This window comes from Papio anubis, chromosome 12 (assembly GCF_008728515.1).
Source record: "Papio anubis isolate 15944 chromosome 12, Panubis1.0, whole genome shotgun sequence".
Classification (NCBI taxonomy): domain Eukaryota; kingdom Metazoa; phylum Chordata; class Mammalia; order Primates; family Cercopithecidae; genus Papio; species Papio anubis.
The window spans coordinates 109,158,997-109,172,227 of NC_044987.1; the positions used below are offsets into that span (position 1 = coordinate 109,158,997).

Here is a 13,231-nt window from a genome sequence, read left to right on the forward strand (position 1 = left end):
GTCAATGTCTCTGCTCCTAAAACATGCAGAAATGGGAGAGGTCATGAATAATTTTCTCCCAACCAGAATTAGGAGGATGTCATAATGTATTAGATATAAAGTGAAAGGGGAAAATATACTTAAGAATAACTTCAAGCGTTTTTATTTGAACATGTGAAAAGATGGAGTTGCCATCCACTAAGTTGAGAAAGACTACCAGTGAAGTGCCTGGGTGGAGAGGGTGGATAAGGAGTCTGATCAGAGACAAAATGAGTTTGAGATGGCTATTGGATGGAATTCAAGAGACGTCGAAGAGGCCAATAGATATATATGTTTTGAGTTTGTAAAGGAGTTTGAGTAATAATATAAATGTGTTAGTCATTGGCAGGTAGATTGATTTTAAAGCCATGGGACCAGATGGGATAACAAGGGAGTATGTGTGGATACAAATGAGGACCAATGATTGGACTCCATGAAGTGATCCAAAATTAAGAAACTGGGTAGAAAAGAAGGGTCCACTGAGGAGACTGAGAAGAAGTAACCAGTGAAGATAAAGGAAACCAAGACAGTGTTGTCTTGGAAACCAACTGAAGAAAGTCCATTAAAGGATGATCTTTTAAGATGAGAAGCAATAATTGACCATTGGATTTAATAACATAGAGATCACTGATGGCTTTAAAAAGTGTTTCAGTAGAATGGTACCAGCAAAATCTCAATTAGATAAGATTGGGAGGGGGTTTGGAGATAGCATGTCTGGACAATCCTTCCAGTGAATTTTGCTACAAAGTGTTAAAGCAAACTAAATATGGCCTGAGAAGGACTCTGTACTTCTTCATTTGAGTCCTTGTGGGTGAACTGTAACCTACCTTAATAATCAGACAAGATTGAAAACCTAATCTAGTAGTGTGCACCTCTAACAATACTTGAGTGTTAGCCAATCCCAGCAGCCATACTTCAACCACTCACAGACTGCTGACTGTTCAAACTGTGTTCAAATAAGGCAAACGACCAGTTGTAACCAATCTCACTGTTTCTGTACCCCACTTCCGGTTCCTGTATGTCACTATACCTTTTTTTTTGGTCTATAAATTGGTTTTTACTTCGAGGCAACCCCCAGAGCCTCTGTGAATCTGCTGTGATTCTGAAAGCTGCCTGATTCACAAATTGTTCATTGCTCAATCAAATGCCTTTAAATTTAATTCAGCTGAAGTTTTTCTCTTATCAGATGGTGTCAGAAGCAGGATCTGAAGTGGAGCTTCCAGTATCTCCAGGAGCACTGAGTAAACACGAAAGGTACCGGCATGATCCACTGTGTCCATTGATCTCTCAGAGTGGCTGAGGATCATAAGTAAGCTCCCTCTCGCATTTTGGAGCTTCACACATTTGTGTTTTGAGCTCTCTGAGTTGCTTTGAGCAAATTTCTGATCCAAACTGGGTTTGGAGTCACAACAGAAAATGGACTGGGTCTAGGAACGGATGTGGTCTTGGAATTAACTGGCTTGGATCCAGTTAAAGGCCTCTTACATCTCACTGGGTCAGAAAGAACTGGTAGTAAACAGTAACATTGTAGGAGTTATAAAATTTGGCGTTTGAAAATTCACAGGGATGTTTGTGTTCTACCCCCTTTGTTTCATTTTTCTTGTGCACCTAGGTGGGAAAAAATCATTGGCTAAGTTAATCAAGAGAAGCTGAGAGTAAACCCAATATTTTAGGTAAAAATGGGATTCTTCATTCCAGCAGGGAGGAAGGGCATGGGTTTTGGAGTCATTCATATATGGTTTCAAAATCTGACTCTGGCATTTATCTCTGTAAGAATTTGAGAAATTTACTTAGTCTCTCTGAGCTTTGGTGTATTCCAAATGAAGACGACACTAACAGTATCTGCATCATGAGTGCTACTTCAATGGAAATGTATAAAGTACATTTCACACATTTGGTCTCTTACCATTTTCCCTTCACTTCTTTTCAGAGTTTCTTCTTGAAGGGCTCAAGGTCTGAAGCATCCCACAATATGATCCTACTGAATAACTCCCTGAAGCTGCTGGCCCTATACAAATCCTTGGCCAGGAGCATCCCTGAGTCCCTGAAGGTGAGGGAACAATGGGAGTGTCGGATTGCTTTGTGCATGTTTCTTTACCTTTCTGTGCCTTTACCTTTGGTCTTTTCATCAATAAAATTGGAAAAATATTAGCACCTACCTCTTAAAGTTGTTGTGGACACTAAATAAATTCATACATTATAAGTGCTAAGAGCATTGCCAAGTGCCCAGCTAGTGCACAGTAGCTCTTTGGCATCACAAGGACACCTACCTGTGAGTTCTGCCTGCTTGCTGGTGACTTCACATCCATCAACATGGTCCTGGAGATGCTGCTCATGTCACCTTCACTGTCTTGGTCCCAGTACTGTCTCTTGACCTCCATTTTTCTCTTCCTCTTCACATCCAGATCCCCATCTCTGGGAATCTCAACCTCTCCTATTCCCTTTCATCCCTCTGTCAGGTGTACGGCTCTGTGTATCACATCAATCACGGGAACCCCTTCAACATGGAGGTGTTGGTGGACTCCTGGCCCGACTATCAGATGGTTATTATCCGGCCTCAAAAACAGGTAGGCACACAGACAGGGACTGGTGGATCCAGGCAGGTCCAAAGAGCCTGAGGAACTGACCAGTTCAGACACCAGGGCTGCTTTTATAGGGTGAAAGGAAAAGTGAGTATTTTAAAACACTTCTTCAGTACTTGGCACCTTACATGAGTGCCACATATTCCTATTCTTCCTCTAAAGCATAAAACATTTGAGAAAGGGTTCGAGGGAGAAGGGGAGCAAAAGGACAAGGCTGACGCTCACAGATTAAGGGCCCTTTGAGGTGGCAGGGGTTACCTGCAGGGGCTGAATGGAGGCCACTTTACAGGGAAAGTTGGGTGTCTGAGATATCAGAACAGTGACTTAAAAACAAAAACCAAACCAGAAGTCGACCAGTAAAATTACCTCTCAGGGCCAGGCATGGTGTCTTATACCTGTGATCCCAGCACTTTGGGAGGTCAAGGCAGAAGGATTGCTTGAGGCCAGGAGTTTGAGACCAGCCTGTGCAACATAGTGAGACCTCATCTCTACAAAAAATAAACAAAATTAGCAGGGTGTGGTGGCGCATGCCTATACTCAGACACTCAGGAGACTGCGGTGGGAGGATGGCTTGAGCCCCAGAAGGTCGAGGCTGCAGTGAGCCAAGATCACACCACTGTACTCCAGCCTGGGCAACAGAGTGAGACCCTGTCTTAAAAAAAAAAGTTACTTCTCAGGAACCAGGGAAGGGACACAAAATTACTGTGTGTCAACTATGTGGAAGCACTTCACTCATTAGTGACTGTCATCCTCAGAACAATTTTATGAAGTGAGCATTAATATCTTCAATTTAGAGATAAGGAAACCACACTGAGAAATATTGAGTCATGTAGCTGCTGGATACCAGATGTTAAAGCATTGCCCAATCTGAATTCAAGTTCAGTGGACTCTGCCACTTTTACTAGCTATATAACCATAGGCCCTTCTCTGAGTTTTATCATCTGTTAAAATGGGAAAAATAAGAGGACTTTCTTCAGAGGATTACTCAAGGTAGTCTCAAGATAAATGAGAAACCATATGTCAAACCCTTAGTACATAGCACATAATTCTAAATAGTATTTGCCATAATTAGCCATTATTGGCTGAGGACACACAAGGAATACACGATTAAGCTGAAATAGTAATACAAACCTAGGTCTATTTTTTTGCCCTAAAGACTTTCCCTTTTTGTGTCTGTTTCATGCACATCTGGTTAGTGAACTGAAGCCTCATGGCCAGCCCAGCTTCATGTGGTTATAGACGCTGAGCCCCCAAATAATAATAAGCTGAGCCTAACACCTTCCCCAGGGAGTTCTTTTGATCTCCTGGCTTCCTGACAATGTGGGATTGAAGATTAATGCTCAGTTTATTTAATCCATGGTCCAATTTCTTCAAAGCGTGATATACTAAATAACTGTACGAAGTCAAATATTTTTACTTCAGTAACTTTGTAGTTGCTATGTGTATTGTAGCAACGTAACTGTACCATTAAACCGTAACTTCATATATGCATTGCTTTGAACAAGGCTAGTTTTTATAAAGTGATTCAATAGGCTGGGCGTGGTTGCTCATGCCTGTAATCCCAGCACTTTGGGAGGCCGAGGAGGGTGTATCACGAGGTCAGGAGATCGAGACCATCCTGGCTAACACAGTGAAACCCCGTCTCTACTAAAGAATACAAAAAATTAGCCGGGCATAGTGGCGAGCACCTATAGTCCCAGCTACTCGGGAGGCTGAGGCAGGAGAATGGCGTGAACACAGGAGGCGGAGGTTGCAGTGAGCCGAGATTGTGCCACTGTACTCCAGCCTGGGTGACAGAGCAAGACTCCGTCTCAAAAAAAAAAAAAAAGTGAGCCAATAAACAAAAATATTAAAATATAGAAGTTCCATGCCACACATATGTGACCAAAAAAATGGAAAGAATGAAGTATGCTGCAATTTACTTGGAAATACATTCATCTAGTCTGATTCCATATTATAACACGTTTCTTTCAGTATTGAAAGTCAATGCGATTTTGAGTAAGAACTTTTTAGGGTGAGATGCAGGAGAATTTTTGTAGAAAAAACTTAACTTTTTCTTTGTTGGTTTTTAATCACAAAGATAATATATGCTGATTATACAAGTGGAAAAATCCAGCATGATTTTAAGAATTTAATAACACCTCACCTCCTTTCCCCTCCTCTCCTTCATTTCTACCCCTTGGGGTAATCAGTGTCCTTGCCCATATTAACACACAAACGGATATTCACTTATGATCTCTTCTGTCATACTTTTTAATTTGCCCTTGACATATGGACATTGCTTTGAGTGAATCAATACAGCACTAACGTATTCGTTTGAATAACTGTGGCATTCCATAGAGTCTATGCAATGCTATTCAGTCATTCTCCTCCTGTTGGGTTCAAATTGTTCATACTTCTTTGCCACTACAAACAATGCTTCAGTAAACATCCTGGTATACATGTCTTGACATCCTGGAAACTTTTCTCCGTACAATTGATTTCCAAAAGGGATACCTTCAAGTCAGAGCTTATCTTATCCTAAGTAGGCACTGCCAGATTACCTTCCCAAAGGATTCCACAGCTTTATTTCCATCAGCAATTTGTGGAAGAATTGTTTCCCACATTCTCACCAGCACTGAATGTTATCCATCTTTTAGTTTATGCCAAACTGGTAGGTGAAAAGTGGCATCTTATTGTAGATTTAATTTGCATTTCCCTGACTAGTGATATTCAACATATATTTTCATATGTTTGTCAGTCATTTGGGGTTTACTTCTAAATTGTTTATATTGTTTGATCATTTTTACGCAGGGGTTTATGTGTCATTCTTAAAATTCTCTATGTGTTTTGGATACTGGGGATACTAACACAAGGTGTATGCTACAAATTTGTTGCCCAATTTAGAATTAGTTTCTATTTTATTGATAGAGATTTCCACATGAAGAAATTTTTAATTTCATGTAATCAAATACATTACGTTTTTCACTATGATTTCTGAGGCTTTGTTTTTTTCTTTTTTTTTCGTTAATAATTAGGAAGATTTTTCCTAATCCAAGATCATACAAGTTTTTTGTATTTTGTCTTACAGTGAATTACTTTTTACTTTTGACGTTTCAAACTTCATTCTATTTGGAATATATTTTTGAATAGCATGAATTAACATTCTTTTATATTTATCTCCCTTATGGCTGGCTAATTATGTCAGTACTACTTAGTAAATAAATCATTCCACTACTGAAACATAAATGTCTATTTTGTCATATAACACTTTTATATATTTTGTAGCTATTTTTGTATTTGTTTCTAGTCTTTTCTCATGCTATTTCTCTGTTTTGTGGCAAGTTTTAGTATCTAATAAAGCAAATCACACTTCACTAATCATTTTCTTACTTTCCTATTTCTTATAAACTTAAGAGCTATATGAACAAAAACTAAATTCTGAGTTCCCCAACTACCCCAACTAACTATTGCAATTGTGACTTGTATTGGAGGAGCTTTTTTAGACAATTGTGGAAGGATTAATATTTTTGTGATACTAAATATTTTTATCAATAAATATGGTCTTTCTCTCATGTTTTTCACTTTGTGTTCTATGCCATCTGGTGAAATATTAATGTTTTCCTGTGGTAAACTACGTGATTTCCCATTAAGTTTACCCTCAGATATTTTATAAATTTTTTTAAGATTCTTAAATTATTTTTCCTTTTCTATTTCTGAGGATTATTATTTTGTGATTTCTTTCTATTTATACTCTTGATTTCCAAATATGTCACACTATTCTTTAAAATCCTGTTTGTTTGTGTTATTTGTTTTTGTTTTTGTTGAAGTTTCTTGGATTTTCTAAATGTGTGATACTGTAATCTACAAACAAAGTAATTTGCTGCTTCTTTGTCAATATTTGTATGGGTTTTTAGTTTCTTGCCTTATTGAATAATGCACAACCTAAGAAACAATACCAACTAACCATAATAATAGTTCTATCCTTGTCTCATTCCTGATTTTAATGAAATAGCTATAGCCACTTACATTTGGAATTGCATTTAATTCTGTCTTCACTAGAGCACTTTACTGTTGTTCCTACTTTCATAGAAATTATATTTAGAATGAAGGGCAAATTTTATGTTATTTCATTTTTGTCTTTTTGTGGCAATTTGTATACTCATGTAATTTTTTTTCTCCTTTAATTTATTACACTAAGAGATCTTTTCTGATCAGAGTCATTCTGGCCTTTCTAAAACAAACTGTTCATGTTCACATTCTTTTCATATGCTACTGAATATTTTATTCAGAATTTTTGCATCTGTATTCAAAAGCCAATATGGTCAGTAACTCTCTTTTTGTTGTTTCTTTACCAGATTTGGAATTAGGATCTTTTCATCTGTTACCAACGTCTACTATTAAAATTATGTGTTTGGTTTTGGCTTATGTAGAATTTAAATGTAAAATAATCTGATTTTGGCTACTTTTTATTTTTTAATTTCAACTTTCCTTTTAGATAAAGTGGGTACATATGCAGATTTGTTACATGTGAATATTGCATGATGCTGAGTCTTGGAGTACAGACAAATCCCATCACCCTGGTAGTGAGCATAGTACCCAATAGGTAGTTTTCTAAGCCAGCCCCTTTCCCTCCACCCTGTAGAGTCCACAATGTCTATTGTTCCAACATTTGTGTCCATGTATGGTCAATGCTTAGCTCCCAGTTATGAGTGAGAACATGTGATATTTGATTTTCCGTTACATCATTAATTTGCTTAGGATTATCACACTGTGGAAAGTAGTCTGGAAATGTCTTAGAGAACTTAAAACAGAGTTGCCATTCGACCCAGCAATGCCATTACTAGATAAATACTCAAAAGAAAATGAATCATTCTACCAAAATGACACACGCACTAGTATGTTCATTGCTGCACTGTTCACAATAGCAAAGACGTGGAATCAACACAGGTGCCCATCAGAGGTAGACTGGATTAAAAAAAAAAAACAAACTTGGTATGTTATTCCTATGGAATATTACACAGCAATAGAAAAGAATAAAATATTGTCCTTTGTAGCAACATGGGTGGAGATGGAGGCCATCATTATTGTTCACTTTTCAAATGGTAGTTGTTTAATTCAATTTCTGATATTTTCTATTAGTTTGTTGAAGTTTTCTATTTTGTGAAAGTCAATTTTGATAGTTTATTCTTGAGGGATAACATCCATTTCTTTATCAGTAAATATGTTGCCTTGGAGTAGTATATAATCTGCTATTATAAGTCTTCTTTTCTTTTCTATTTCCATTCTCAGAGCTTATACGCCATGCCTTTTTTTTTTTTTCTTTTTTCTCTTTCTCATGTATTTCCTTCAAAACCCTTACCAGAAGTTTATCTCTCTCTCTCACTCTCTCTCTCCTCTTTCTATTTTTGCCAATTAAAAATGAAGTTTTGGCTTTATATATCCTTTGCACTCTGTCTTGTTCTACAATTCATTAATTATGGCTTTCATTTTTACAAATTGTTCCATTTGCTATTTTCTAGTTTGATATTCTTTTTATAATTTCTTGACTATCTACTTGGCTATTTTCAGTCATTCTTTTAAAATCGGGTCTTTTAAAACATCTACTCTTTTAAATTCACTGAGGTGTCGGTCTTGGCCATATTCAGGAACTTGCATTTATAAAAGCACCCTCAAATTCTTGAAGGTTTCTTTAAAATTACTTACACTATCCTCCATTTTACTCTTAACAATATAATTTTCAACATAATATTAATACATTCACTGCTAAAACTCTCATGCTTATTGTTTATATTTCCCCTGAGAAACAGTTACTCATCGTCCCATGAAGTTTGTGGCTTGCCAGAATGGGATCACGAGTCTCTTTCTTTCAAACCCTTGAGTCTAACACCACATAAATTATGCAGAGTGCTACCAAAAATTCAGTTACTTCATTCTATTTTGTGGGCTTCTGGCTGTAAAGGCAATGTCACTCTTCGAATAGGTTGATATCCTGTAGCCTTGGGAAAAGGCAATGTCTCCTTAATGTTTATATTCACTAAAGTATCTTGCTCAAGCCCTGGACACTGTAGATTCTAGGACACTATAGGTTCTAGGTGTCTGGTAATACAGTAGGCCCTAAAACTTATTCTGATCCAAGTTTATTCTGATCCAAGTTTAAGGACTTAATCCTAGCAACACAGACTCAGTTCAACCCAGAATATGTCCCACAGGAGGTTACATGGGGCACAGTATATATAGCAGGGGGGTACGCATGGCAAACGGGGTAAGTGAAGCAGGGAGAGAAGGAATTGTTGCATTCCTTTGATTCTGCTGGGTTCTCAGTGATGCTATATATAAAATAAGGTAACTGTGCAGTTGAGTGGGTAGGAAGAAAGGTGAGGTATCTTAAGGCCTGGTGGAGGGTGACTGCTTTCATCCTGTTTTTGTTATGCATCTGATAAGCAGGTTTATAACCAGTACCTGTCAGTGTTAAATATTTAACAAACTCCAGTTACACAGTTAAGAGGTCAGCAGTAGCTTATAGGCCTGGGTTTTATTGTCCGTGTGCCCAACTGCAGCCATCATGGGCCAGTGTTAAAAATTTCCTTTTAATTTTCATTTTTCTGATAATTACAATCAGCGAGAGGTGAAGAAAAAGTTCAAGGGAATGATCTGACCTCTCACCACCCTATACAGGAGATGACAGACGACATGGACTCATACACAAATGTATATCGTATATTCTCCAAAGACCCTCAAAAATCACAAGAAGTTTTGAAAAATTGTGAGATCATCAACTGGAAACAGAGACTCCAAATCCAAGGTAACAAGTCTGAAGAAATGGGCAACCAGCAGTGCCTCTCAAATTGTGTCTTCAATGAATAGCATTAGCATCACCTGAGAGCTCATTAGATGTGTCAACTCACAGAAACTCTGGGGGATAGGAGAGGTAGAGTAATCTGTGGCGTGACAAGGACTCCATCTGATTGTGGTGTAAACTCAAGTCTGAGAACTACTAAGCACTGAGGTATTAATCAGGTGGGAGCAGTGTAAGTAGAGAACTCCACGTCTGACAATATTGCTTTCTTGCCTTTCTTCCCAGGTCTTCAAGAAAGTTTGGGTGAGGAGATAAGAGGGGCTGCATTTTCAAATTCAGTGAAGGTAGAGCATTCAAGAGCAGGCCTCTTCATTACAGAAGATTTCCTGAAACTCCATGCCTCCAATAAAAGCAAGCTTGGAAGCTGGGCAGAGATAGGCCAACCAGATGATGAATTTGAGAGGTACAAAAATCATGTGCTGATCATTTATAATTGCCATTCCTTGTACATTTTTGTAACTCACATAAATCAGTTTTGGAGTGAAGAGAGTATGAATGCATTGCTTGGGATGAATAAAGGTTACCAATGGTCAAAATATGCAACTTTGCACTGGTGGGTCTTTAAACAAGAAGAGGGCCTGGGATCTCTAGAATGGAATGGTACCCAGAAATTACAAGAGTGGGGATGAAAGTTGTTGTCTTTCTTTACGTTTTCTACAGGAAAACTCCCAACTTTAATTATGCCCAGCTGGATAGCTCTTATTCCGGGCTGGTAAATGACAACTGGAAGCGAGGAAGAATGAGAGGAGCCTGCGTTACATCAAGCGCTGCATAGAAGTCCTGCCAGCAGCCTGTGTGCTCGGCCCAGAGGGGACCCCAATCTCATGGATAACCATGGACCCTTCTTGTGAAGTAGTAATGGGCTACTGCATGAAAAAATACCGAAAGAAAGGCAACATGGCACAGCTGCTGGTGCGACACCAGAAGTATCTGTGTCAGAAGAATATACCATTTTACGTCTCTGTACTGGAAGACAATAAAGACTCCCGCAGATCAGTGGGGTTGGCGGGTTTCTTTGAGGCCTCCTGTGAGTGGCACCAATGGACCTGCTACCCACAGAATCTAGCTCCATTTTAGACAATGAAGTTGCTTAGCAATCTTGGGCAAGCCATCTCTTAATATTAAAGCAGACACCACAGAATAGCTTTCTTCACTTACAAATGTTGATTGGGCATTTATGATACGGCAGGAACTCTTTCGCACATGGAGACTTGATGTTAAAAGACACAGCCATGCTCTTGAGGAGCTCACAATCCAGGCTGGAGGCAGGGGAGGGTATAGTCTTTAAATATGCTTAAGCGTTGTAGGGAAGGACGGGGTTACCAGTAAACATGTCACCAGAAAGCCAGGCTCAGTTCTTACCTCTGGGAATCAGAACTCTTTATGTAACTTGGTTGATAGAATCTACTATCAGGAAGATAAATGAAGAACTTTAATAAAATTGTCAATAGAATATACCTAATCTATATGGATACTTTATTGGAAATAAATAGCCCTGCTATGTATGGATTTATGAGGCATGGCCACACTAAAGAATGGAATCTGTGTCTTAGTTTAGTAACTAGTAATGTATCAAAGGTGAAGCCTCAGACAAATGGCTTTCCCAGGCTACCTTTCATCATTGTTATGCAGAATAGGATCTCCAGAGAATCAAGTGGGCTGGCCTTGAGGCCTCTGCGATGGAAATGACATTTGTTTTGCCTCCTTTTTCCTACTCTTTCTCATTTCCTCATCATTAGTGAAGCATGTCACAGGACAAGGTGTTGCCTGTGAGTCTGGTTATAAGTTCAGCTTTTGGTATTTGCAGCACTGCTATCTTAAGGGGTCACGGGCATTCTGGAGAGAAATGACCACTAAGATGAAGACTGGAGAGTGAGTAAGAGTGAGCCAGACAAAAAAAGCGGAAAAATCCAGATGATGGAAAGGACACATACAATGCACTATCATAATAACTTTCTAATTGAACACTTACATTAAAATGTCTGAATCCCTGATCTAAAAAAAAAAAGAAATACACTTCACAAAAAAGCCATGGCCTCATTTGGCTTTGCTCTCCCACCCTATTATGGGAACTTGGATTGCTGTGAACATTGAAGCTATAGGAAAAAGAAAAAAAAAATTGGCATTTTCACTCTTTCTGATTGTCTAGATTTAAAAAACAAAAGAAATCTTGATAGAATTGTCTTTTGTAATAAAGTCTAGCAGTATTAACCATCACCTATCCTCATCTCTCCTTAAAAAATTAACCTCTACACAATTGAATGTTTACACTTGATGCGATTTGAAAGTGTGCAATTCCAGCACCTAAAGAATTGTGTAGGTCATGGAGTTTTTAAAAAACTCCAATTCATCTTGGAAGGCTGTGGTAGATATGTTACAGCTTAGTATGAATCAATCCAATCAGATTTCTAAACTCCTAAGACCTGGCTGAAATGTTACATTGACTGAAATGAAAGCATGGTCTGAGAAAGAAAGGAAACATGTCATTTGGGATTTCAAAGGGTGGAAAATTCTCACACAAAAAATAAACTCAAGAACTTGGGGAAATATATAAACAGCTATATTTTGGCACTTAAGAGGCAAAAGCTAATACAGATGACGAAAGAACACAAAGGAAATAAAATTTGCCTATTTCAAAATATTGCCTCTGGCATGTCCTGTGTCCAGAAGAGGCTGTACATCCGGGGTCTGGGGCTCAGGTCATCTTAGCACAGCCCAGCTGGCAACTTCCCTCCTCTGCCTCTTCCCTGAATGCAAGCCAGCTTCTCTTATCTAGCCCTTCATGGTCCTGTTAAGATAGTGATTCCTAAACCTTATCATGCACTTGGATTAAAAAAACAAGAAAGTGTGGGAAAGAGGAAAGAGGAGTTCTTAAATATGGCACAAATAAGTTCAAAAGTATTAATAAACACACTAAAAATGAATGGGGTAATTTTCTTATTAAAATATATGTTTTTCATACTGAGTTAAAAACAACGTCCAAGAACATGCATTAATCAGCTCTGGCTGTCATAACAAAATTTCATAGACTGAGTGGCTTACACAACAGAAATTGATTTCTCACTCTTCTGGAAACTGGGAAGCTATATGACAAGGCTCTAGTGAGGTTTTCTTCTCAGTCCATTTCTCTCAGGTTGTTGATGGCTGTTAGCTCTCTGTGCCCTCCCATAGTGGAGACAGAGGAGAACTCAGACTCTCTTCCTTTTCTTAGAAGGACTTAATTCCATCATGGGGGCTCCACCCTCATGACTTAATCTAAACCCAATTACTTCTCAAAGGCCCACCTCCAAGTGCATTGGGAGTTGGGTCTTCAACATATGAATTTGGGGGTCACTGTCAGTACATAAGTAAGCATATCTGAAATAACACACTAGGGTTCATGCAAAGGAAAAAGATACACTAAATAAATGTGAAATTGAAAAGCAAAGTAATACCATCAATACTAGGCAAAATAGAACATAAGATGAACATCTGCTAAATACAGAATTCTCCCACAACATAGATCATGAATCTGCCTCACAACACAAGACAACTACAAAATATATATGGCAAAAACTGACAGACATACAAAAAGAAAAATGCAAATCCACAGTCTTAGTGGGAGAACTCAAAAAACTTCCCTCAGAAAGCAACAAATGATGCAGACTAAATATAACGACAATTTGAAAAAATGCCATCCCAACTTGATATTTCTGGTGATATTGGGGCTGTTTATTGTGTATTTGAGAACTTCTGTTCATCTGTTTGTCAAATTGACCAGCAGGGGGTGCTGGGGAGGGAAACACTCCATCAG

At 38.4% G+C, this 13,231-nt stretch overlaps 1 protein-coding gene across 1 annotated transcript; it reads left to right on the forward strand.

Moving 5' to 3' along the window:
- The first annotated feature begins 1,580 nt into the window (after nt 1-1,580).
- Nucleotides 1,581-10,764, forward strand: LOC100999385 (glycine N-acyltransferase-like protein 1). The gene is given in 7 exon segments (XM_031653602.1): nt 1,581-1,691; nt 1,949-2,068; nt 2,478-2,585; nt 9,258-9,384; nt 9,664-9,841; nt 10,099-10,172; nt 10,175-10,764. Coding segments are annotated over 6 exon segments (906 nt in total). The 5' UTR covers nt 1,581-1,691; nt 1,949-1,990; the 3' UTR covers nt 10,516-10,764.
- Nucleotides 10,765-13,231: the final 2,467 nt, after the last annotated feature.